The sequence below is a fragment of the Schistocerca serialis genome, chromosome 2, assembly GCF_023864345.2.
Source record: "Schistocerca serialis cubense isolate TAMUIC-IGC-003099 chromosome 2, iqSchSeri2.2, whole genome shotgun sequence".
Taxonomy (NCBI): domain Eukaryota; kingdom Metazoa; phylum Arthropoda; class Insecta; order Orthoptera; family Acrididae; genus Schistocerca; species Schistocerca serialis.
Genome location: NC_064639.1, coordinates 848,156,338 through 848,182,288, shown reverse-complemented (window position 1 = coordinate 848,182,288; position 25,951 = coordinate 848,156,338). Strand labels below are relative to the sequence as shown.

The 25,951-nt window shown below is 44.4% G+C and overlaps 1 protein-coding gene across 3 annotated transcripts in view; it reads right to left on the bottom strand.

The window, feature by feature from the left end:
- LOC126458126 (beta-1,4-N-acetylgalactosaminyltransferase bre-4-like) overlaps window positions 1-25,951 on the bottom strand; it is a 506,064-nt gene that overhangs the window by 14,262 nt on the left and 465,851 nt on the right. For all 3 annotated transcript variants that reach the window (XM_050094962.1, XM_050094961.1, XM_050094960.1), the window contains 2 exons: window positions 8,731-8,982; window positions 3,089-3,272 (listed from right to left, as the gene is read on the bottom strand). In XM_050094962.1, coding sequence (XP_049950919.1) covers window positions 3,089-3,272; window positions 8,731-8,982 — 436 coding nt within the window. The remainder of the gene's footprint in view (window positions 1-3,088; window positions 3,273-8,730; window positions 8,983-25,951) is intronic.

The window sequence follows — 25,951 nt, the reverse complement described above, 5'->3', positions numbered from 1 at the left end:
GGAGGCGGTCATACTTTTCCTCGCCTCAGAATAACAGAGGCGATCCAAAGTTTTTAATTCTTGGATCTTCTTCTCCATCTGATACGCGGGGCAGTCTAAAGATCTAGGCGAGTGGATGCCAGGACAATTGACGCACCGAGGTGGTGGGGTGCATGTATATTCCTCACGAAGAGGACGTCCACAATCGCCACAAAGGGGCTCAGCCTCACACCGTGACGACATGTGCCCAAAGTGCAAACACCGAAAGCAGCGCATAGGAGGCGGGACGTAAGGTCGCACGTTGCACCGGTAGCACATCACCTTTACCTTCTCCAGGAGAACGTCCCCATCGAAGGCGAGGATAAAGGCCCCGGTGTCGATGCGACGGTCTTTGGGGCCACGCTGGACACGCCGGACGAAATGCACGCGTCGGCGCTCCAGGTTGGCCCTGAGCTCCTCATCAGATTGCAGCAGGAGGTCCCGATGAAAAATAACCCCCTGCGTCCTATTCAGTGCCAGATGCGGGACAATGGACACTGGGGTGTCCCCTAGTCGGTCGCACGCCTGGAGCGCCGCCGACTGAGTGGCGGAGGTAGTCTTTATAAGAACGGACCCCGAACGCATTTTACTGAGAGCCTCGATTTCCCCGAAGATGTCCTCAATGTGCTGGACGAAGAACATGGGCTCGGAGGTGGCGAACGTCCCCCCATCGGTCCGAGAACATACTAAATAGCGGGGGAAGTACTTCGCCCCAAGCCGGCGGGCCTGTCCTTCCTCCCAGGGAGTGGCCAAGGGGGAAGGGGCAGGAGAACCAGAACCAGAGACAGTACCTTTCTTTTTAAAAGACTCGGCCGCAGAGCGACCCGATACATGTTGACGTTTCATCTGCAAAACATCCGCCCCGATACCACCCACTCCGACCAGGGGCTCTCCCCACGGGCGCCACCCAGCCTCAGCAAGGGCCACCTGGCAGGATGACCGTTGCCGGGAGTCCTGATGCCCCAAGGAGACGGGCATCTACTCCTTGGCCGACGTGGGGAGGGTGCAGCTCAGGTATCGGCAGTACGATCCCTGTGTTGTCAGGGGGCTACAACCTACATGACGACCCCACCACAACGGGCTGGCTACCGTGCTGGATTTCGGGTGCCATGGAAAGACCATCATGATCGTAGGTGCAGATGGGGACACACTATGGGCGTAACTTGTGTAACCCATCAGGCGTTTAGGCCCAATTTGAGGAATAGCGGGTGTGGTTACAACGCCGTTACAATGCTGAGTGCCAAGGTCTTAGTGCACTGAGGACCAGTGAGACACCACGTAAGGCGTCCTTCCCCAAAAGGCTCGTACTTCTGTAGAATTTTGAAAAATGGAGGTCAAACCCCAAGGGGGACCATCACATGGAAGGCCGAAACGGTTTAAACTCCTTTTAGTCGCCTCTTACGACAGGCAGGAATACCTCGGGCCTATTCTTACCCCGGATCCGCAGGGGGGGGGGGGGGGGGGGGTTATTTTCATTTGATTGCCCCCCTTTTAGTATGAGGGGCGTTCAATAAGAGGTGAGTCTGAAAGCAAGTTGGTTTCATTCAGGATTCCTATGTACCACATTATTCCCCACTCTGTTGGTTACAAAACCCTATTTTTCCATGTAATCTTCATTTAATGTGATGGCCTCACATCACCATACTGGGAGAGCCTTTATGCCAACATGGTACCCCTCAGTGTAAGAGCAAATGTCTTGCTGCATCAATAACCTCCCCATCATCCACATACTGTTTCCCTTCATGGGCCAAGGTGCGAAATTTGGACTGAAGGGTGGATGAGGAAGAACACACCAATGACGTTTTGTGAGCTCCTCTAGCATGTGCAGACTTGGGTGAAGCTCTGTGTTGTCATGGAGAAGGAGAAGTTAATTTGTATTTTTGTGATGACCAACATGATGAGTCGTTTCTTTAATTTCCTGGGGGTAGCACAGTACACTTACAAGTTGATGCATCACGAGGGACAATATCAAACAGAATAACCTCTTCAGTGTCCCATGAAGACAGTCACCATGACTTTACCAGCTGAGGGTGTGCAGCTTTGAACTTTTTATTCAGAGGAGAGGTGGTGTGGTGCAACACTATGGATTGCCTTTTGTTTCTGGTTTTAAGTGATGAACCAATTTTACCATCACTGTGACAATGTTCAACAAAAAATTGTCATGATCAGCTTCTTAACATGCAACTGATTCCACACAGATGGTCTTTTGTTGCTCTTTATGGTCTTTTGTAAGGCAGCAAGAAACCCAGTGGGCGAGCACCTTTGAATTCTCACACTGGTGGACAAGTATCATCACTACCAACTGAGATATCCACTGTGGAGTGAGATGTTTTAGTTGTGATCCATCTATCACCTCAAATGAGTGTCTCTGTACACTCCAACACTGCAGAAGTCACAGCTGTGTGCAGCTGGTCAGCACGCAGGAGATCAGACAGGTTTACACAACCTTGTTGCAATGATGATACAAGCCCTGTCCATTGTCTCACCATCCTATTGTTCACTGTCAGGTCTCCATAGACATTCTATAAGTGCCTACAAACATCTGTGATGCTTTGGTTTTCTGCCAAAAGCAGCTCAATGGCAGCTCTGTCACAGACACCATTTTGAAGGCTATGTATGGTGCCAGCACCTAATTGAACTTCATGAAACTACAGAGGCTGATATGGGAATATTACATGATGTTACACAACAAATTCCACATTTTTTTTTTCCAACCAAAATTGGCCGAGAATAAGAATGTGTTGCATTACTTATTGAATGCACCTAGCATGATGTTCCTAAGGAAATGTAAAAGACAGGTAATAGATCTTAATAATAAGCGTGATCATCATGGGCAGCACTGCATGCTCTGCGATGTACTCCTATGCTGGCCACAAGGTTGTGATAGAGGTTCCATTCCTCCACCAGCACACTTGACAACTGCTGAATCGTCATTTTGCATGAAAACATGCAGCAATAAATCTCCCCAATGCGTTCTATACATGCTCTGTGATATTTAAAGAGACACTGGTCTTCCAAATGTTTATTTCCTTCCATGCTTTAACTCTCAGACTAGGATCAATGGGTGTACCTGTACTTGAAGACATCAATGGCCACAGACATGTGCCTCGGCTGCTCTGGGCACGTATACAGGTTACGGTCATCCTCTGGTAGCAGGTCTACATCATGGAAGATGAAACACTGGAAGTCATACAGTTTGAGAGCCTCCACAAAGCCAATGTTCATCAGCATGGCACGATTAAAGGCACCATTTCCTGAAAACAAAGCACCATGCACAATTATTAATTTCTTAATGGCGCACAAAAACTTAGCAATCTCTCTCTCTCTCTCTCTCTCTCTCCCCCCCCCCCCCCCCCTCACACACACACACACACACACACACACACACACACACACACACACACACAGATGTGAGTTGCCCCCTTCGTAAGACCTTTATAAATAAATTAAATGTGTGTGTGTGTGTGTGTGTGTGTGTGCGTGTGTGTGCGTGTGTGTGCGTGTGTGTGCGTGTGTGTGCGTGTGTGTGCGTGTGTGTGCGTGTGTGTGTGTGCGTGTGTGTGCGTGTGTGTGCGTGTGTGTGTGTGCGCGTGTGTGTGTGTTTTTCTTTTTCTCCTACATAGACATTTGTTTCTGTGACAAAAAAGCTTTTAGTCAAAGCAGCAAGAACTAGATCTTTTATATCGTTCTAGCTCCAATAAACATGTGCTACATACAACATATGTTTTGTTTTATTTTAGTACTTCATAATTTGAATACCATAATTTACAAATTTTTCACTTTCCGTCAGAAAAAGTGGGAAAGAAATTTCAAAACACATCATCTAATCTCATATTTACATACTGAACATAAAACACTGTTTTACTTCACAAGTTACATGTGAAGAAAACTCAACAGTTAATAATTACATAAAAACACTTGCCCTGGAAGTGACTTGGAAACTTATTATGTATGTAGCTGGAAAGGAAAACACAAATTTGAGAGAGATACAAAAGAGAAATACCATAATAATATCATGCTAAATCCCTACAGTTGTTCACTACATGTAATGACAATTTTTCCTTGGACAGAACGCTGTATTGAAAATTTTTATCCTTTAATTTAGAAAAATCTTTTTGAAGTAGACTCTAAATCCACCACCTTCATGGTATCCTTTTCAATGGCTATATCTGAAAGCACACACAGTCGTTTTTGACAACATTTTGAACTGACGTATGTTTTGATCAACTTGAACTTTGAGAATCATCTTTCACCACATGTAATGTTCTGAATTATTTACTTCTCGTTAAAGGAGACCCTGGGTGAAATGCTAGTCCAATTAGAAGGGGATTTACCAAAAAGTTTACATCTCAAGCAGATTTTTTTAATAAATAGGACAATACTTGATACCAAATTCAGTGGCAGATCTTTACTGCACATTTGTTTACAGACCTGTGTTCAATTGTGTACTTTCACCCATGTCAGTTTTCATTACTAATTATGTGACATTCTGTCTACAAATTTTGTACTTCGGCACCCCTCTTCTCTTGTGTCATTTGGGCATTAAATCAGCTCTGTTTACAGAACATGTGCTTCGAGAAACTGTGTCATCACAGAGAATAACTACAGAGCATAATATTAACAGAACATACTACAAATTACATTGTGTGTTCTGAACTGATGCCTACTTTACTTTTCAGCCTACAGGTGTTTGCTATCTCTTACTTTCATATCTCTGCCCTCTCAGTTCACGTGTGTGAGATCTTTACAGTGTGTTCAGAGGGTGAGGATTGGTATTTACAGAAGGATATGGCCTTTACTATCCACAGGACTTGGTCCCTCGAAATGTCTGTTTAATGCTAAGCAGTGATGTGTGACCTTGCAGTAAGATGAACACTCAGAACTGCAAAACTGTTAAAAGTAGCAGGAATTCTTGGACTACTTAGCAATTTTGCACAGATTAGTCCACACTTTGTGAATAATACACCACTTTTTCTTTCACTGAGTTTTAAAAACTGGGTGTTTAAAAAGTGTCACATATTCCTACAAGGGGTTGTATTTGTCAAAACTAGAAAGAAAAGTCTCTAAAATGGTACATCTGGAAACCAATACCCATTGACATATGGGTCAATCTGCCCTCTCATTCCCTTCTGTCACGTAGAAGCAGTCACTATACGCAGTACTGCATGTGGTCACCACTCATCCCAACACATCCTTCATCCCTTCTTATTAATGATTTGCCCCCCCCCCCCCCCCCTCTTTTTTTTAACGCATCTGGTTCCATTCAGGATGCATCACACGCTTTCATCACACGCTCCTGCAATGTTTGTACATAGTTTATGGTTGGACATACACAGATGCCTTCAAATGTCCCCATGCCCAGATATCAAACAATTCCAGATACAGTGAATAGGAAGGCCATGCTGGTGGACCACCTCGACCAATCCACTGGCCACAAAATATTGTTGTGATGTACAATCTGTTGAAAATGGTGTGGTGCACTGTGCTGCATAAACCACAGACAATGCCTTTGTGCAAGGGTAATGTTCTCCATTGGAAATGGTAACTAATTGCACAGAAATCAGTGATGCACAAAACCTGTTATCTGTTTTGTGAAGTGTAACTCGTCACATGCAACACAGCCCACATCTTAACAGGTAACAGGTATTCGTTTCTAGACTTATCATTAAAGGATTTAGTTTTGATCAATACTACCTCCTGTAGGAATCTGTGACACTTTTTGTTAAACATGCTGTACATACGAACTGACCAAGAAACGTTTGGCAATGCCCTCATGACTTGCACAGTTGTCCCCTTTTTAAAATAAAAGATGCTATCTCAATACTCTTTTTGACCATACAAAACCATTAAATATAATGTGTAATGAAGATACCTATAAACTTGCATTCTCTGTGGGATGTAGTAGAGAGTGCTGTATCTCCAATCACTGACAATATTGGCTGCTAATGGCAACAGAGGGTGGGACTGAAGGTCACACATTATCTACCGAGCATTGACAATATTGGCTGCTAATGGCAACAGAGGGTGGGACTGAAGGTACCCAATGGCGAGCACAACATGAGGCTACAGAGCCTAGTTGAAGAGCTTAGTCAGCAATTAACAACAGTGCTATTTGGTAGTGGTATTGATACAAAGCAGAGCAATGGCAACGAAAAAGCAAACTTACATTATATCTACAACAGTCGCCAAAGTTGAAAGTAACCCAAGGAATTTCACGGACTGAGATATTAGTGGTAAATGAACTATTAGCATTTCTGCATGAAGAGTCAGTGGAATGTAGGGTGTAGTGTATGCTCAACTGTGCCGACAATGCACATGAGGAGTACGACGACGATGACGATGATGATGATGACGATGATGATGACGATGATGATGATGATGATACATGCTTAACAAGTGAAAGTGATGTTTGAACATGTGTCGAGCCATGTTGTTCATCGTCCTGACCAGAAAAGGAGCCATAAATGCCATCTCAAGTGAAACATAGTAAAGGACAAACATGGTACAAGGAGCCGGTCAAAATACAATTACGCACATGGAAGATCATCTGCAGCATCGTAAAAAAAATTGAAATTATGAACAGATTTCCAGTAAGTTTGCAGTAATGTGACCATGTACTGCATAAGAAAAACTACAGATATTCAAGGGAGGACAACGCATGCTTGTTACAAAAGCCGTTATTTGCACATTTTGGGATACTCGATACAATTTATGGAATGTGCATGATAATGACCGACTATGTTATACACATCAAATTATATGTAACATAGATTACAGTTATTTCAAGGGAAGCAGTGGACGATTTCATAACTTCAAACAGGGCTATAGAACTTTAAGACTTAAGGCATTGAAAATTTCGAACAAAGTGTCAACTTGACAATGCTCAGCAAACAGTGGAATAGGCCCGAAAACTTTTAGATGAGGTAAACAACCTTATCCCATTGCTCAGTACGGAATCTGTTTTCAACTCCAACCAATCGTGAGTTGAAGAGGAAATGCATATTAAAGGAATCCTGGAAATCAGAGGTACCAAGAGAGTTGTACAAAGATCAACTAACATCAATGCCTTAATGTATTTGTATACAATTACATCAATTGTTAATCTGGATGATAAATTGCCTGGAAAGTTATTTATTGTGCTGCAAGAAGCTGGGGATGCTCTGCCCCTACAATTCTCTCTCATGTGCGTGATCTTGCAAGGGCAGTAGGGAATATTTACGTCACAGCAATCAAAAGTGGGAAAATGGGTGTAAAATAACTACAATTATGGTGCAAGCACTGCTTCTGGCCAATAGGTAGTCAAAATAACCAAATTTTGCTCGATTCCTGGTCTGCATATAAAAATCATACTCCTTTAGAACAAACTATCCCTCCTGAAACGTGTATGACATTGCAGTTATACCACCCAGAACCACTTGACAAATTCAGCCTCTGAATGTTAATTTTTCTGTGCCTATAAAACATATTATTGCACTATCAGCAGCTACATCTTAAAGTATAGCCAGTTTTACAACAAGCATCACGACAGACTGTTTCGCATTCAGTTACATGGAATCACATTCCATCAGTTCTCATCAAACTGTTACATCAATATGATACTATACGCATTCCTTAAGAGCGTATACCTAGCTGAATGTCCTGCACAGTTTGCAACTCCCAAGAGTCCTGCACACGCACACGTGTGTGTGTGTGTGTGTGTGTGTGTGTGTGTGTGTGTGTGTGTGTGTGTGCGCGCGCGCAGGGGGTGGGAGGGCCACAGATGTGGTACCAACTGACTCCCAGGCCTAACTGCTTCCACGTCAAGACACACTGCCACTGTTATCCACGCCAAAGATGGTCATACTGGCTATTAGGTAGGTGGTCATAATATTCTTGGTAATCAGCATGTCTCCACAGTACGGTCAACTACTATGGTCAACGATCCGGGCCGGGCTCAACATCCCAGTCCCACAAGCCACTGTGTTACGCTATTTGATCACATCATCATGGGCACATAATTGGTAATACAGGGCGAGTCAAAAGTACTTTGACACCTTCATAGGTTGAAAGATTAAAGGCAAAATTGAAATGTGATGATGGGAAGAAAAGTTTCACATGGGGTGCAACTTTTGAAGTGAATGTCATTCATGGTCGCCATCTTGAAAGCCGCCATTTTGGATTCAAGTCAATTTTTTTTTAATGGGAAGGGGGGGGGGTGTATGACACATCAGATAACACTCACTTGAGGTCTGGAACTAATTGGTGTAATTTGTTTTTGTGTATCTTGTACAGTTTAGAAGTTATTAAAGTTCAAAGTTACCTCGATGGCGATGCATGTCTGGGGATGGCTAACACGTAGAACACGTGTATTAGGAGTCGGTAAGAAAATAATTTCCCAACTTTGAACATTAAAAACCTCTAAACTGCACGAGATAGACAAAAACAAATTACACCACTAAATTCCAGAGCTCAAGCGAGTGTTATATGATGTGTCCTACATCCCCCTTCCCATTTAAAAAAAGGACTCGAAACCAAAATGGCGGATTTCAAAATGGCGGCCACGAATGACATTCACTCCAAAAGTTGCGGCCCCATATCAAACCTATGTTCCCATCATCACACTTCAATTTTCCGTTTAATCTTCCAACTTATGAAGGTGTCCAAGGACTTTTGACTCAACCTGTATTTTCAATTCAATCCTGGTAACGATTAACTGTGCGGATGGCGGCTTACCCGCCTGCTCGACGACGACGATGCGGTAGTCGAGCTGCTGCTTCTGCAGCAGGGGGTGCAGGTTGGTGAGCAGCAGCGCGAGGTGTGCGGCGCGGTCTCGGTACGGCACGACGACGGCGACGCGGTGGCGCGCGCGGCAGCCCGCCGGCCGGAAGTGCCCGCCGGCAGACAGCGCGCGCAGCCACGCCGGCCCGCGGCCCTCCTGCAGCGAAGCCAGCGACGCCGACTCGCGCGACACCTTCAGCGGGCCCTCTGCAACACGACAGTCCCCCAGTTCTCTTCAACACACTATGCGCCGAACCCGTAAAATTTACGGGCATAGGGGTCGCACGAAGATCGATGCCCGTGAATATTCAAAAAGATTTCGGGCTTGCAGCCATCGTCGTTAGCTTCCATCCACGATATCTCGACTGGACAACTGCCAGCCATCCTCAGGAGCCACCGAAGACTGACGAAGACCTTTTTTTTCCTTTCCTTTATTGAATTTCGATTCCCCCGAAGGGGGCAGGCTGGCAGCAGCTTAGTATGCTGCTCTTCAGATTACAGACTTTGTTACAAAGATGAAGAGAATAACTAATAAAAACAGGCGATAAAATCGGAGAATTAAATAGTAACATCATGGAACTTAAAACATAGAACAAAGGGGTGATGATGCTAATAAAATACATACAAAGCAGACAGGTAAAACAATAGACAACTAAAAAACACGGCGACAGTCTGGTTTCTGTTCGCAAAAGACATAAAATTCACACCCAGCGACAGCATGGTTTCTGTTCGCAACACGAGAAAGACGAACAACACTGAACATTCACTGGAACACTGACTAAAAAGTTAGCAAATGTGACATATCACAGCCGAGAGCAGGTGGGGGGAAACTGGACAGATGATGGGAAAATAAAAAACAGGGGGGAAGGAGAGGAAAAGCGAAGGGGGGGCGGGCGGGAAAGGAGCCGATGGAGAATGAGGACCCATAAGAGGGGTGGGGGGTGCTGGGCAGACGCGACAGGGAGTGGGAAAGGCAAAGGAGGGGAATACAAAAGGATTCTGGGGGGGGAGGGAGAAGGGAGGTAGGGAGAGGTTTGGTGGGGAGAAAACAGGATGGAAGGGGGGGAAGAGGGAGCCCAGGGAAAGGCCAGAGGAAAGGGGGGGGGGGGGTTGAGGATCACAGTTGATAGGAGGGATAGATGGAGGGAGACAGGGCATCATCCGGGAGGGGGAGTTGATGGAAGCCACCTTGGGAAAGGAGATGCAGGGTGTAGAGATGGAGGGTAGGGGGGACACAACAGTGAAGGCTTAGCAGGGGGCGGGGACGGGAGAAGAGAGGAGCAACCAGGGGGTGAGGGGGATCAAGGCGGCGGGAGGTGTAGAGGATGCAGATATGTTCGAGGAACAGGAGCAGATGGGGGAAAGGAATGAGGTCATAGAGGATCCGCGTGGGGGACGGGAGGCGTATACGGAATGCAAGGCGGAGTGCATGATGCTCAAGGATCTGGAGGGATTTATAGAATTTGGGGGGGGGGGGGGGGCAGATATCCAGGCGGGACTGGCATAACAGAGGATGGGACAGATTAAGGATTTGTAGGTGTGGAGGATGGTAGAGGGGTGCAACCCCCATGTCCGACCAGAGAGGAGTTTGAGGAGTCTGAGGCGGTTGTGGGCTTTGGATTGGATGGAGCGGAGATGAGCGATCCAGGTGAGGTGACGGTCAATGGTGAGGCCAAGGTAGGTGAGGGTGAGGGTGGGGGGTGGGGGTGAGGGTGAGGGTGAGGCAGACAGGACGGGCACAGACGGTAAGGGAGAAATCGAGGAGCCGGAAGGAGCGAGCGGTACGACCTACGATGATTGCCTGGACGAAGACGCCCTCCGTTCCGCAATATATAGTGTGCAGCGAGTATTCCGCGCATGCATCAAAATGATATTGACAGACGAACCACACCGCTCGCCGGCAACGCCCTCGCTGCTGGAACTGCAGAACTCAGCTGTCTTCGGCGTTGTCAATTGCCGCGGCCATCGGAGTACTCTGACGTCTTCTTCTGGAGCAGATCTTAGAGATGACGGGGTTCCGCACATTATCTAACTGGCAGCCATTGTCACGGTTCATAAGGTTGTCTGTCATTCGAATTGCCACTGATTCTTTTATGAGAGAGTCCCAAAAGGATGTTGCTGTGGCCAAAATTGTTGTCTTGTCATACTCCATTGAGTGTCCAGTGGAAATGCAGTGCTCACCAATTGCAGACTTAAGGTTGCAAAAGGCGAGTACAGCGTTGATGTTCAGAGCAACGTTCTTCTACCGTTCGCAATGTTTGTCCTATATATGACATGCCACACTGACAAGGTATTTTTATAAATTCCCGCCTTCCGCAATACCAGATCGTCTTTCATTGATACCATCAGGTCGGAAACCTTCGATGGTGGACGGAAAATCACTTTCACTTCGAAACCGTGGAGGATTCTTGCAATTTTGAAGATGTTGCCAACAAAGGGAAGAAAAGCTAAAGATTTAGTAGGCGTGCTCTCTTCTTTCTCCACTCCCTGTTTCTTTGGCTTAATTGCAAGTGCATCGCTAATTTGCCTTGTCGAATATCCATTCTCTTTGAAAACCCTCTTCAGATGAGCAAGCTCTTCAGGCAAACTATCTGCATCTGACACTGCATGCGCTGTGTGTACAAGTGTTTTAAGTACACTCATTGTTTGCGATGAGTGATGGCAGCTGGACGAATCTAAATACAGATCACTATGTGTGGGCTTTCGATAAACTGAATGCCTCAGAGAGCCATCACTCTTCCGTCTAACTAGCACATCCAAGAAAGGGAGGCAACCATTTTTCTCTAATTCCATGGTAAACCGAATGTTCTCATGAATGGAGTTGAGGTGATCTAAAAACACCATTAATTTTTCTTCTCCATGAGGCCACACTACGAAAGTGTCATCCACGTACCTCCAAAAAAAACAGTTGGTTTGAGGGCTGCTGATTCAAGTGCTCTCTCCTCAAAATCCTCCATAAAAAGGTTGGCCACGAAGGGAGACAAGGGGCTATCCATGGCGACAGCTGAGTTCTGCAGTTCCACCAGCGAGGGCGCTGCTGGCGTGCGTGTGGTTCGTCTGTCAATATGATTTTGACGCATACGCGGAATTCTCGCTGCATGCTACATATTGCGGGACGGAGGGCGTCTTCGTCAGTCTTCGATGGCTCACCTGAGGATGGCTGGCAGTTGTCCAGTCGAAATATCGTGGATGGAAGCTAACGACGACCGGCTGCAAGCCCGAAATCTTTTTGAATATTTAGTTTGCTGGGAAAATTTTAAATTTCACAATGCCCGTAAATTTTACCGGCGGCTACGTCTAATACCGTGCAAAACACTAACGTTACTTTGACAGGTTTGGTCAGAGTTGCACGTTTTACGCATATTTAGTAACAAAATGCGTCAACAAATGGCACAGTAGTATTGTTTACAGCGTCGTAATTCGAGTTAAAACTTCTCTTTGCGTTCTACGCTTTCCTTATATCGCTCGTTCATTTGCAATGACACTTCGTCGAGGTTTATCAATGCTGGAACCGCGGATTTCATTAACGATAGTGATACTCCGAATAATGTAGACGGTCATTTAGATGATTCTGGATATAATGGTGTGTTTGAAGGTTCTGGTATTACAGTACGCTGGTAATTTTTACTTTTGGAGCGTCTAATTACAACTGAATGAAACATTTTTTCGTGCCATAAACGTTTCGCCTTTATACTTTGCAAGGCACCTTCAGTGGCCTACAAGATGAACATGTTTTTGTTTACATATTTAGTTTACATTTTGAGACGATGTATATACAAGGGCATAAACAGTTCTGGCCCCTTGGCGTCTCTTTGATGTAATAATTTAAGGTTCTACTTACAGGTTTCGTCGTTGTTTTTCTACATGCAGTGTTTTGGTTCCATTTCTGCCGCTGTTCTTCAGTGCATATGGCACAACATTGTGTATACTGCACAATTCTGTGTAAATCAAGATGACCGGACGCGGGTTTGAACCCTCATCGTTCCGAGTGCGAGTCGAGTGTGCTAACCAGTCCACAGACTCGTTCAGTCGGGATAGTTTACGCTTGTCTTCAAGAGTTTGCCAGTTTAGTTTCTTCAGTATCTCTGTCACACTATCCCAATGACTAAACAAACCTGTGCCATTCTTGCTCCCCTCTCTGTATACATTCAATATCCCACATTAGTCCTATCTGGTACGGGTCCCACACACATGAGCAATATTCTAGAATGTCACCTAAGTGATTTTTAAGCAATTGCCTTTGCACTCCCTGACTGCACTTCCCAAAGATTCTGCAAATAAACCGAAGTCTACCACCTGCTTTACCCACGATTCAAACTATGAGGTCAGTCCATTTCACATCCCTACAAATTGTTACACCCAGGTACTTGTATGAGTTGGCCGATTCCAGCAGTGGCTCGCTGATATTATAGTCATAGGATACTAAGTTTTTCTGTTTTGTGAAGTGCAAAATTTTACATTTCTGAACATTTAGAGGAAGTTGCCAATCTCTGCACCACGTTGAAATCTTATCAAGATCTGGCTGAATATTTATGCAGCTTCTCTCAGATAGTGATGGGTGACAATTATTGAACTATATGAAGAAAAAAAAAATAGTTACAAACTACGGCGTGTACACACTTTATTCAACATGTAAATGTCACTACAAATATTCGGATTTACGTTATGACATGTTCGATATGCCTGCCCTCATTGGTGATGATGTGGCGGAGACGAATAGCGAAATTCTGCATGACCAGCTGAAGTGTCTGAACATCGATGCTGTCGATGACCTCCTGAACTGCTGTTTCATCTCAGCAATGCTTTTGAAGTTATTTGGTGTACACTTTGTCTTCAATACAGACCCACAAAAAGGAGTCGCATGTGTTCAGATCCGAGGAATATGGCGGCCAATCGAGGCCCATGCCAGCGGCCTCTGAGTACCCTAGAGCCAGAATGCGGTTCCCTAAGAGTCCTCCAGAACATCAAACACACTCTTGCTTCCATGGAGTCGAGCTCCGTCTCGCATCAACCACACTTGTCGAAATCCAGGTCACTCTGGATAATAGGGATGAAATCATTTTCCAAAATCTTTACGTACCATTCGGTAGTCACGGTGCCATCACAAAATATCGCACCCATAATTCCGTGACTGTACATTGCACATCACCCAGTCACCCGTTGAGGGTGACGATACTTCTCGATCGGGAAATGACGATTCTCAGTCCCCCAAACGCGCCAATTTTGCTTATTGACCAACCCATCCAAATGAAAGTGGTTTTCATCACTAATTCAAACCATACTAATTCTCATCATCACTCGCGGCCAGCCATGCAGTTTTAACGTCCTAATGCCAACAATTCAGAAGTTATGACGATTTTATTGCATATAGTTCAATAATTGTCACCCTGTACTTCATTACACAGTGTGCGTCAAAAAAATGAACACACACACTGAAATGTCATAGACAATTTATTTCCCGTTCTAAAAGGTTAAATATCTGTGAGAAAGTAATGTTATGTTTCTTCAACTGGTGGCAGCAGTGGCAAGGAAGTAACTGCAACATGTCGGACGTGCGTTTGAGCTTTGAAGCGCGGAAGCAGATAATTAAGTGGTACTGGAAGTTTGAAAGTGTAGCTGCGGTTCGAAGACAGTGGAGAAATGAGTATGGTGCAGAACCACCTTCAAAGTTAACAATTACACGTCTACGAGAAAAATTCGAAATTCATGGAACAGTGTGTGAGGTGCATAAAGGTCGATCACGGCGACCTCGTACAGCTACAAGTGATGATTCCACAACTGCTGTCTTGGAACTGTTTCAGCGTTCGCCTCAAAAATCTTCAAGGCAAGCGGCACGTGAGTAATGTAAGTGCTAGTAGTGTGCTACGCATTCTGAAGAAAGGCAAGTTTCGTGTGTACATTCCAAGGCTGGTGCAACAGCTAAGTGACGACGATCCAGATCGAAGGTTAGAATTTTGTGAATGGGTTCAGGAGATTGTGAGATAGGAACCGGGATTTATGGGTAGCATAATTTGGTCGGATGAAGCCCAATTCAAACTCAATGGAACTGCCAATAGGCACAATTGTGTGTTCTGGGCTGAAGATAATCCTCACATTACAGTTGAAAAGGGTGTGAATTTGCCTGGTGTAAATGTGTGGCGTGGTTTGTCTGCAAGGGGACTCATTGGGCCTTTCCGCTTTGAAGGTACTGTTACTGGAGAAACGTACCTAACAATGATTACTGACTCCATATTCCCTGCCATTCGAGCATTATAGGGTAATCAAGAGTTATTTCCAACAAGATGGCGCCCCGCCGCACTATCATAGGGACGTACGAGCATACCTGGATCACAATGTGGCAGGCCAGTGGATAGGACGCAGGTGACCAATCGAGTTTCCTGCACGCTCTCCAGACCTCACGCCACTGGATTTCTTCTTATGGGGCACAGTAAAAGATGAGGTGTACAAACGTAAACCACGTAACCTGGACACACTTTGGAATGAGATTCAGGCAGTGTGCGCAGGAATCTCATTGGACACTTTGGTACGATGTTCGGAATCAGTGGTGACTCATACTCAGATGTGTATTTATGCTGAAGGCCACCAGTTTGAACATTAATCACATTTGCAAAGTACATTTATTTTTCCAATTGGACTTTAAGCTTTCCATTTCCAGAAATTTAACATTGTAGAACTGGAAATAAATTTTCTATGACGCTTCGAAGTGTGTATACATCTTTTTGACGCACCCTGTAGATAACTATCACCTACAAAAAGCCTGATTTACTACAGATGTCGTCGTCGTCGTCGATCGTCATCGTCGTCGTCGTCGATCTGCCAAAAGGCAGGTTTTCACATGGTAGTTCTCCAGGTTGTCCGGTCTTCTCCCATCCTCTTCTGGTCTGCATTAATTTCCTCTTCCCTTTATGTTGTCTACCATCTGGTATCTCCTTCTTCTTCTCCGTCTTCTCTCACAAACCAATCGTTCTGAAGCATCAACTAGCAAGCACTCCCTTCTCAGTGAATGTCCCAACCAGTTCTTTTTCCTTTCTCTTACAACCTTCAGCAGACATCATCTCTCACCAACCCTTTCCAATACTCTTACATTATTCACTCTTTCCATCCAGCTTATTCTCTCCATTCTCCTCCACATCCACATCTCAAATGCTTCTAACCTTTTTTCATCCTCTCGTCTCAGCGTCCATGTTTCTGCCCAATATAGTGCCACATTCCAGACAAAACATTTGCCAAGCCTTTTCCTTAGACCTTCATCAAACTTGCCACATAAGTCTCCTCTTTCTGTTGAATGCCTCCTTCGCTATGGGAATTCGAGTTTTCACCTCCTGGTGACGTCTCAAGTCTTCAGTTATTGTGCTTCCAAGATATTTAAATGCACTTACTTTGCTGATGGTAGGTTGTCCTGTTTTAATATTGGACAGTCTGCGTCTTGTACAGGGGGAGGGGGAGAGGACAAGATGGGAATATGCACGAACACAGGCATCCTAACAATAATTCTTCTCGCGCTCCATACGAGAATGGAACAGGAAGAAACCCTAATAACTAGTACAATAGGACGTTACTCTCTACCATGCACCTCACGGTGGTTTGCTAAGTATGGATGTAGATACAGAATGCCGGACCATTCTACTGCTTACAGTACCCTACGTCAATGACAGCCTGCAACACAGAAGGTGGTCAGAGACCATCATTCGTCAGAGCTAACTACCGTGGCAATGATGCATTTCCGGACACATGTTCATAGGGCGTTTTTTCCTCCATTTCCAGTGATAAATGTGTCCCTGCACTTTGTCGGTATTATTAATGTTCACGCTGTATATTCGGTCTCTGCTTTTCTTGGTTGCGCAGTCTTGGCGGGGGAGTATTTTTAAGCGGACAATATTGGAAGGAAAATTATGTCTTGGCGAAAGGGCTATAGCAAATAGAACTAACGTGTTTCGTAATACTGCTGAAGCCAGCAGTATCTTCTGTTAATAGTTCAGTAGGCGCAAATAACAGTGAACACAGCCGTTTCAAAGTTCTGAAACTTTACTTCACTGAATAATCTTTGGAAGCAACGTGAATGACACAATCCTTTCACCAGTTAATGTTTCTTCGTATCAGAAATAGGATCCGAGACAGGCATCGTATCCCATAGAAGAGCGAACGAGGCCGCCAAGAAATAACAAGGCAAGTAATATTTTATAACTAGACGTGGATCAGGGATTCGATGCAACGTATATAAAATAAATTATCAATTTCTGTTTCGAACACAGATCACTGAACATTAAGCACTGAGGACATCATTACAACCTTTACACAGTGTAAGTTAGCCGATCAGCTGACTTACTTGAAGATGTACAGGTCGGAAGAGAGCGAGACCTGAGGCGTGAAGAGTCTTTAATACATGGTGCATCAAAAAGAATCACCCGATTAAAAAAGATTATGACTTATGTTATTTGAGATATGTGCGTGAACAACGTACTACTGGAATGAGCAGGCTCTCAAGTTTTACATGGTTCCCGCTAGGTAACAGCAGTGTGCTATCACTTCAATCTCGTAAAAATGGTGCCAGGACAACAGAAAGCCATTTATGGTCTAAGTTTTGCGCAATGCGGGTCAGTAATAACTGTTCAGTGTGACTTTCGTACAAGGTATGGAGTGGATCCTCCTACAGCACAGAGCATTAGACGATGACATTAACAATTCCCAGAAACAGGTTGTTTGTGTGAAGGCAAATCGCCGGGCCGTCCCCAAGTGAATGACACAGACGTCGAACGCATCAGCCATAGTTTCATAAGGAGTCCGCAGAAATACGTTCGCCGTGCAGCTCGACAGCTCAAAATGTCCCCGATGTCCGTCTGGCGTGTGTTGCGTCGACGTTTACACACGAAATCGTAAAAAAATTCAGCTACTGCAAGCTCTTCGTCAGGTGACTAAGAACAATGTGCAGAGTTCTGTAAGTTCGTTCTTGGCAAGATAGAGGATGACAGTTTTCTTCCACGCTTAGAGTTTAGTGATGAGGCAACAATCCATTTAAGTGGAAAGGTGAACCTTCATAATGCGAGAATGAGGTAAGTAACAACCACATGAGAGGGGCTCTCCAAAATTTAATGTGTTTTATGCAGTTTCACGGGAAAAGGTGTATGGTCCATTTTTCTTTGCCGATAACATTGTTTCAGGAAGCACATATCGCGATATGCTTGAGAACTTTTCCCATAGTTGGAGACTGATTCGAACAAATTCATTTACCGACAGAATGGGGCACCGCCACACTGGCATCTCGAAATGCGGGAGTTTTTAAATCAAAGGATTACTCAACGATGGGTCGCTCGCACTGAACAAAATGATTCTGCCGTACATTACTTGCCGCCAAGGTCACCGGACCTGGCTATATGTGATTATTTCTTGTGGGGGTTTATAAAAGACTGTTGATGTGGCTCCATTACCAGCAACAATGAATGAATTGAGACATAGCATAACAGCAGCTGTGGAAGCTGTAACTCAAGACATGCTCACTGCAGTGAGGGAACAATTGCAATACCGCCTTGAAATACGCCGTGCATCTTGAAGGGGGCATACTGAACAATGATGAAAAGGTTTGAAAAAAGTTTGTGTTTACCGTTCATCAAAAAACAATTTATTGTATATGGTTATTACTTTCAGAATCATAGCCGTGCCAAATCGGATGTTTCTTTTTCGTATACCCTGTATTTTGGAAGATGAACAGCGACTTTGAAGTAGTCGTTAAAAAAAAATCCAGTTCCGATCCTTTAAAAGACATGCGTAATGCCAATTTTCCAATCATTTTCATGGGAGGAAGAGGAGATTAATGTTTAATGTCCCGTCGACAACGAGGTCATTAGAGACGGAGCACAAGCTCAGGTTCTACATCTACATCCATACTCCGCAAGCCACCTGACGGTGTGTGGCGGAGGGTACCCTGAGTACCTCTATCGGTTCTCCCTTCTATTACAGTCTCGTATTGTTCGTGGAAAGAAGGATTGTCGGTATGCTTCTGTGTGGGCTCTAACCTCTCTGATTTTATCCTCATGGTCTCTTCGCGAGATATACGTAGGAGGGAGCAGTCACTTCGGTGAAGGTATGTTCTCGAAACTAACAGAAGCCCATACCGAGCTGCTGAGCGTCTCTCCCGCAGAGTCTTCCACTGGAGTTTATCATCTCCGTAACGCTTTCGCGATTACTAAATGATCCTGTAACGAAGCGCGCTGCTCTCCGTTGGACCTTCTCTATCTCTTCTATCAACCCTATCTGGTACAGATCCCACACTGCTGAGCAGTATTCAAGCAGTGAGCGAACAAGCGTACTGTAACCTACTTCCTTTGTTTTCGGATTGCATTTCCTTGGGATTCTTCCAATGAATCTCAGTCTGGCATCTGATTTACCGACGATCAACTTTATATGATCATTCCATTTTAAATCACTCCTAATGCGTACTCCCAGATAATTTATGGAATTAACTGCTTCCAGTTGCTGACCTGCTATTTTGTAGCTGAATGATAAGGGATATATCTTTCTATGTATACGCAGCACATTACACTTGTCTACGTTGAGATTCAATTGCCATTCTCTGCACCATGCGTCAATTCGCTGCAGATCCTCCTGCATTTCAGTACAATTTTCCATTGTTACAACCTCTCGATACACCACAGCATCATCTGCAAAAAGCCTCAGTGAACTTCCGATGTCATCCACAACGTCATTTATGTATATTGTGAATAGCAACGGTCCTATGACACTCCCCTGCGGCACACCTGAAATCACTCTTACTTCGGAAGACTTCTCTCCATTGAGAAAAACATGCTGCGTTCTGTTATTTAGGAACTCTTCAACCCAATCACACAATTGGTCTGATACTCCATATGCTCTTACTTTGTTCATTAAACGACTGTGGGGAACTGTATCTAACGCCTTACGGAAGTCAAGAAACACGGCATCTACCTGTGAACCCGTGTCTATGGCCCTCCGAGTCTCGTGGACGAATAGCGCGAGCTGGGTTTCACACGACCGTCTTTTTCGAAACCCATGCTGATTCCTACAGAGTAGATTTCTAGTCTCCAGAAAAGTCATTATACTCAAACATAATTCGTGTTCCAAAATTCTACAACTGATCGACATCAGAGATATAGGTCTATAGTTCTGCACATGTGTTCGACGTCCCTTCTTGAAAACGGGGATGACCTGCGCCCTTTTCCAATCCTTTGGAACGCTACGCTCGTCTAGAGACCTACGGTACACCGCTGCAAGAAGGGGGGGGGGGGGGGGGCCAAGTTCCTTCGCGTACTCTGTGTAAAATCGAACTGGTATCCCATCAGGTCCAGCGGCCTTTCCTCTTTTGAGCGCTTTTAATTGTTTCTCTATCCCTCTGTCGTCTATTTCAATATCTACCATTTTGTCATCTGTGCGACAATCTAGAGAAGGAACTACAGTGCAATCTTCCTCTGTGAAACAACTTTGGAAAAAGACATTTAGTATTTCGGCCTTTAGTCTGTCATCCTCTGTTTCAGTACCATTTTGGTCACAGAGTGTCTAGACATTTTGTTTTGATCCACCTACCGTTTTGACATAACACCAAAATTTCTCAGGATTTTCTGCCAAGTCAGTACATAGAACTTTACTTTCGAATTCATTGAACGTCTCTCGCATTGCCCTCCTCACACTACATTTCGCTTCGCGTACTTTTTGTTTGTCTGTAAGGCTTTGGCTATGTTTATGTTTGCTGTGAAGTTCCCTTTGCTTCCGCAGCAGTTTTCTAACTTTGTTGTTGTACCACGGTGGCTCTTTTCCATCTCTTACGATCTTGCTTGCCGCATACTCATCTAACGCATATTGTACGATGGTTTTGAACTTTGTCCACTGATCCTCAACACTATCTGTACTTGAGGTAAAACATTTGTGTTGAGCCGTCAGGTACTCTGTAACCTGCTTTTTGTCACTTTTGGCAAACAGAAAATTTTCCTACCTTTTTTAATATTTCTATTTACGGCTGAAATCATCGATGCCGTAACCGCTTTATGATCGCTGATTCCCTGTTCTGCGTTAACTGTTTCAAATAGTTCGGGTCTGCTTGTCACTAGAAGGTCTAATATCTTATCGCCACGAGTTGGTTCTCTGTTTAACTGCTCAAGGTAGTTTTCAGATAAAGCACTTAAAAAAATTTCACTGGAATCTTTGTCTCTGCCACCCGTTATGAACGTTTGAGTCTCCCAGTCTATATCCGGCAAATTAAAATCTCCACCCAGAACTATAACATGGTGAGGAAATCTACTCGAAATATTTTCCAAATTATCCATCAGGTGCTCAGCCACAACAGCTGCTGAGCCAGGGGGCCTATAGCGACATCCAATTACCATGTCTGAGCCTGCTTTAACCGTGACCTTGAAAGGTGGCTACACTGAGCCACTGCGCCAGAGATTGCGCCAAAGAGTATTATTAAGCCGCCTCCACGGTGCCTGTTAAGAACTCGTAGTAGTCAGTGCCTGTCGAGGTCTCGTGGTAGTCTGTGCTGAGATGTTGTAGCAGAGAGTGTTTGTTGAGATGTGCTATTAGGCAGTGCTTGCTGAGATGTGATATTGGAGAGTTCTGGTTGAGATATAATGTAAGGATTAGAATGATTTTCATCAATATAAATGAGGTAATTAACTCAGTTTGTTTTTATTTTAGTGTCCTAAATAATGCGTCATTACAGGTTCAGTCAACAAAGCATCTGGCCTGTGTTCTTGTATTAGAGTGTAATTCTACTTTCCTTGAACAATTATGGTATTTCTAATTTTCTTTTATCACGTCAGTATAATTGGTATTTAAAAATTCTTGTCTTGTTGAAGAAGAACCGTGCCAGATGTGTACGTTGAGTCACACTCCCACACACAGAACAATTACATTTGTGCTTGGGGTTTGTAGGTTTTATTTCGGGAGTACCGCAGGGAAGCGTGATAGGACCTTTATTGTTTACAATATACATAAATGACTTAGTTGAAAACATCGGTAGCTCCGTGAGGCTATTTGCAGATGACACGGTTGTCTACAAGAAAGTAGCAACATTAGAAGACTCGTACGTACTCCAGGAGGACCTGCAGAGGATTAATGCATGGTGCGACAGCTGGCAGCTTTCCCTAAACGTAGATAAATGTAATATAATGCGCATACATAGGGGCAGAAATCCATTCCAGTACGATTATGCCATAGGTGGTAAATCATTGGAAGCGGTAACGACCGTAAAATACTTAGGAGTTACTATCCGGAGCGATCTGAAGTGGAATGATCACATAAAACAAATAGTGGGAAAAGCAGGCGCCAGGTTGAGATTCATAGGAAGAATTCTAAGAAAATGTGACTCATCGACGAAAGAAGTAGCTTACAAAACGCTTGTTCGTCCGATTCTTGAGTATTGCTCATCAGTATGGGACCCTTACCAGGTTGGATTAATAGAAGAGATAGACATGATCCAGCGAAAAGCAGCGCGATTCGTCATGGGGACATTTAGTCAGCGCGAGAGCGTTACGGAGATGCTGAACAAGCTCCAGTGGCGGACACTTCAAGAAAGGCGTTACGCAATACGGAGAGGTTTATTATCGAAATTACGAGAGAGCACATTCCGGGAAGAGATGGGCAACATATTACTACCGCCCACATATATCTCGCGTAATGATCACAACGAAAAGATCCGAGAAATTAGAGCAAATACGGAGACTTACAAGCAGTCGTTCTTCCCACGCACAATTCGTGAATGGAACAGGGAAGGGGGGATCAGATAGTGGTACAATAAGTACCCTCCGCCACACACCGTAAGGTGGCTCGCGGAGTATAGATGTAGATGTAGATGTTTTATAGTTGCTGGGGACTTAATTAATTAATTGTGTTAACGAAAATTTCATTTCATTCTTGTTGTTGTTCTTTGCAGTCAGATAGCGTAATAATACTAGTCAGGGCCAACCGTTTACGAAACAGCGTAATCGGACATACAGCTACGAAAATTAAAAAGTATTTTCAACATATTTAATTAAGCCCCCAAGCAACCTTCACCCAAATTATTTCACATTTCGGATCTCCGTCAATTTCCTTCGATACTATTGCACTTCTTATCGCTATAAACACGCCTCCCCCTTCACTGTCCAGCCTGTCTCTGCGGTATACATTCCAATCTGAGTTCAGGAGTTCATTACTGTTTACGTCTGGTTTCAGCCAACTTTCTGTCCCTAGTACTATATGGGCGTTGTGACCGTTTATTAATGAGAGCAGTTCTGGGACCTTTCTATAGACGCTCCTGCAGTTTACTATTAGCACATTAATATTGTTATTCCCTGTTGCATTTTGCCTACTCCTACCTTGCCGCGTCTCAGGAGGCGTCTTGTCGGGCCTAGGGAGGGAATTCACTAACCTAAAAAACCCCCATGTGCACTCCACACGTACTCCGCTACCCTTGTAGCCGCTTCCGGCGTGTAGTGCAAGCCTGACCTATTCAGGGGGACCCTACATTTCTCCACCCGATAGCGGAGGTCGAGAAATTTGCACCCCAGATCTCCGCAGAATCGTCTGAGCCTCTGGTTTAAGCCTTCCACTCGGCTCCAAACCAGAGGACCGCGATCGAGGTTATGAAAGGATGGGGAAGGAAACCGGCAGTGCCCTTTCGAAGGAACCATCCCGGCATTTGCCTGAAAGAATTTAGGGAAACCACGGAAGTCCTAAATCAGGATGGCCGGAGATGGGATTGAATCGTCGTGCTCCCGAATGAGAGACCAGTGTGCTAACCACTGTGCCACCTCGTTCGGTTTTCATGAAAGAAATGCACGTGACTACACTTTTGTTTTTTTTCTTGCCCGTCCTGTTAGCCGTGCGGTCTAACGGACTGCTTTCCGGGCGGGAAGGTGTGCCGGCCCGTCTGTGGATGATTTTTAAGGCAGTTTTCCATCTGCGGGATGGTTCCCTTATTCCGCCTCAGTTACATTATGTCGATGATTGCTACGCAAACACTGTCTCCACGTAAGCGTACACCGTAATTACTGTACCACGCAAACACTGGGGTTACACTCGTCTGGTGAGAGATGTTCCGGGGGGACCGAACCGCACAGTAACCCTGGGTTCGGTGCGGGGCGGTGGACTGCTGTGGGGTTGTGAACCACTGAGGGCTACGTCGGGGACGAAGCCTCTCCGTCGTTTCCATGCCCCCCAGTTCAACGCAGTACACTATACTTTTCCTTTTCCTGAGAGCTAGGGGAGGGGCGGCTCTCCCTTGGCCTCTGATATTGGCTCTCTCGGTCTGGAGGTTTCAGCTGGTGGTTGGGCCGTACTGCGGCATATCTGCCAAAGCTTCACTGTTCATCTCACTAGTGCCCCACCACGCGATACAAATTTGTGTTTTCATCTACATACAATTATTCGCCAATTATTTTCGCTTTAACGGCATCTTTGTTTTTTCCCCTCAATAGTTCGTTTCGTACGAGGGCGTGCTAAAATGTAATGTCTCCGAATTTTTTTTATTCTGTTCTCAATATCGGTTGAGGTATTATACGCATAAAAGTTAATTTCGCTAATGCTAATCCGTTACTAAAAAAGTTAGCTTCATTAAACGTTAAGACGTTGCTTTACATGAGATTTATCGGAAATTAATCGTTAACTCTTTAATCGTAAACTTTATGTTGTTGGTGTAGTGATATGAGCATCTAAATCAAACGTATTGCTGTTGCTTAAATTTTTTTTCTGCTGGGAAGTTTAGGTACGAAATCTAAGATAAAAATAACAGGTAAATCATATAATCAGTTAGTTTTACAATTATTTAGTTATCACAGTTAAATCACGGGAGAATAAAATACCGGAGAATAAGACAGCGCTTATTTCCCTCCATGAATATCAACATATGTCTTTGCACACAGAAAAATGTCTGTGTCTGCAGCACTTGAAGATATAGGGGTATTATATTTAAAGACTAAATTCACTAAAACCCACTCCGCAAGAAATATCGCATAGTTGAATGAGTCTTGATTTCACGTCCAGCCACGTTTTGACTACACTGTAGGCTTTACTTTTATCAGATGTGATACTACTATGTTTCTCTTTAGATTGGATGACACGTAAAAAATCTTCCGCCTCGTCTTCGTTATTGAAGCTTGCGCCACAGTCGCTTACAGTATTTCTGTCCTTCTGAACTTTTGGCGGTTCCATGACTCAAAGCTGCTTTAACTATCTCCACTCGTATTCTTACTACTTTCACTCTATTGTTGTAAAACATTTCCAGCCACGATGTAGTTTCCACAAACAAAAAGTAGTGATTAACGCGAACTTGGTAAGCAAACAAAGAAGAACAGCCAACAGCTAATTATTCTCGCTTGCAGTCGACGGTTTACATAAACTGCGCGCACCCTGCCGTAGCCACACACCTGCACGACCCTAACTTGTCAGAACATCACTTCCGCGGGTGGCACGGCGTCATTTTCGTCATAAATAGCAGGTACTTAATTAACAATTAACGGACACAAAGTTAATGGAAGTTAAGTGCCCGTTAACTTTTTTTAAAATTAGCTTAAAATTTAATTCGTTAGTCGAAAAGTTAACTTCGTTAATTAACGATTAACGGATCAACTTTCTTGTGCCCAGCTCTGCTAGCGTGTCATGCGTTTTACTCGGTCGACTTCTTCTTCGCTGACCCAAGTGGCAACCAAACCTCTGCCGGTGTAGGACTGCTAATTGTAGCGTGTGATGTGGTTTTGTAACGTAATTATGTTGGTCCATGCGAGACAGTCAGGAAACAAATAGCACGTATTCGAAGAGTTCGTCTACTTATGGAGCACACTCTTCTTCAGCGTGACAACGCCAGACCACACACACGAGCTCTGCGACATCCATAACAATCCGATGCCTTCTTGCGTTCACTGTCATTTATCGTCCTCCATACATTACCGACTTGGTCCCACCCGATTTTCATCTGTTTGAAAAACAGAAAGAACACCTTCGAGGAGTTCACTTTGATAGTGATGAAGTATTGCAATCAGAGGTGAAGTTGTAGCTCTGTCATCAAAGAAGAACATTCTACAGTGAGGGTATCAACAAACTGGTCTGTCGTTAGCAGAAATGTATTCGTCGCCAGGGTGACTATATTCATAAACAAGTGCGTTGACATGAAGAATAAATATGTATAATGTTAATGAAGTTTGTTTTATTTAAAACTAACAGTTTTCACATAAAT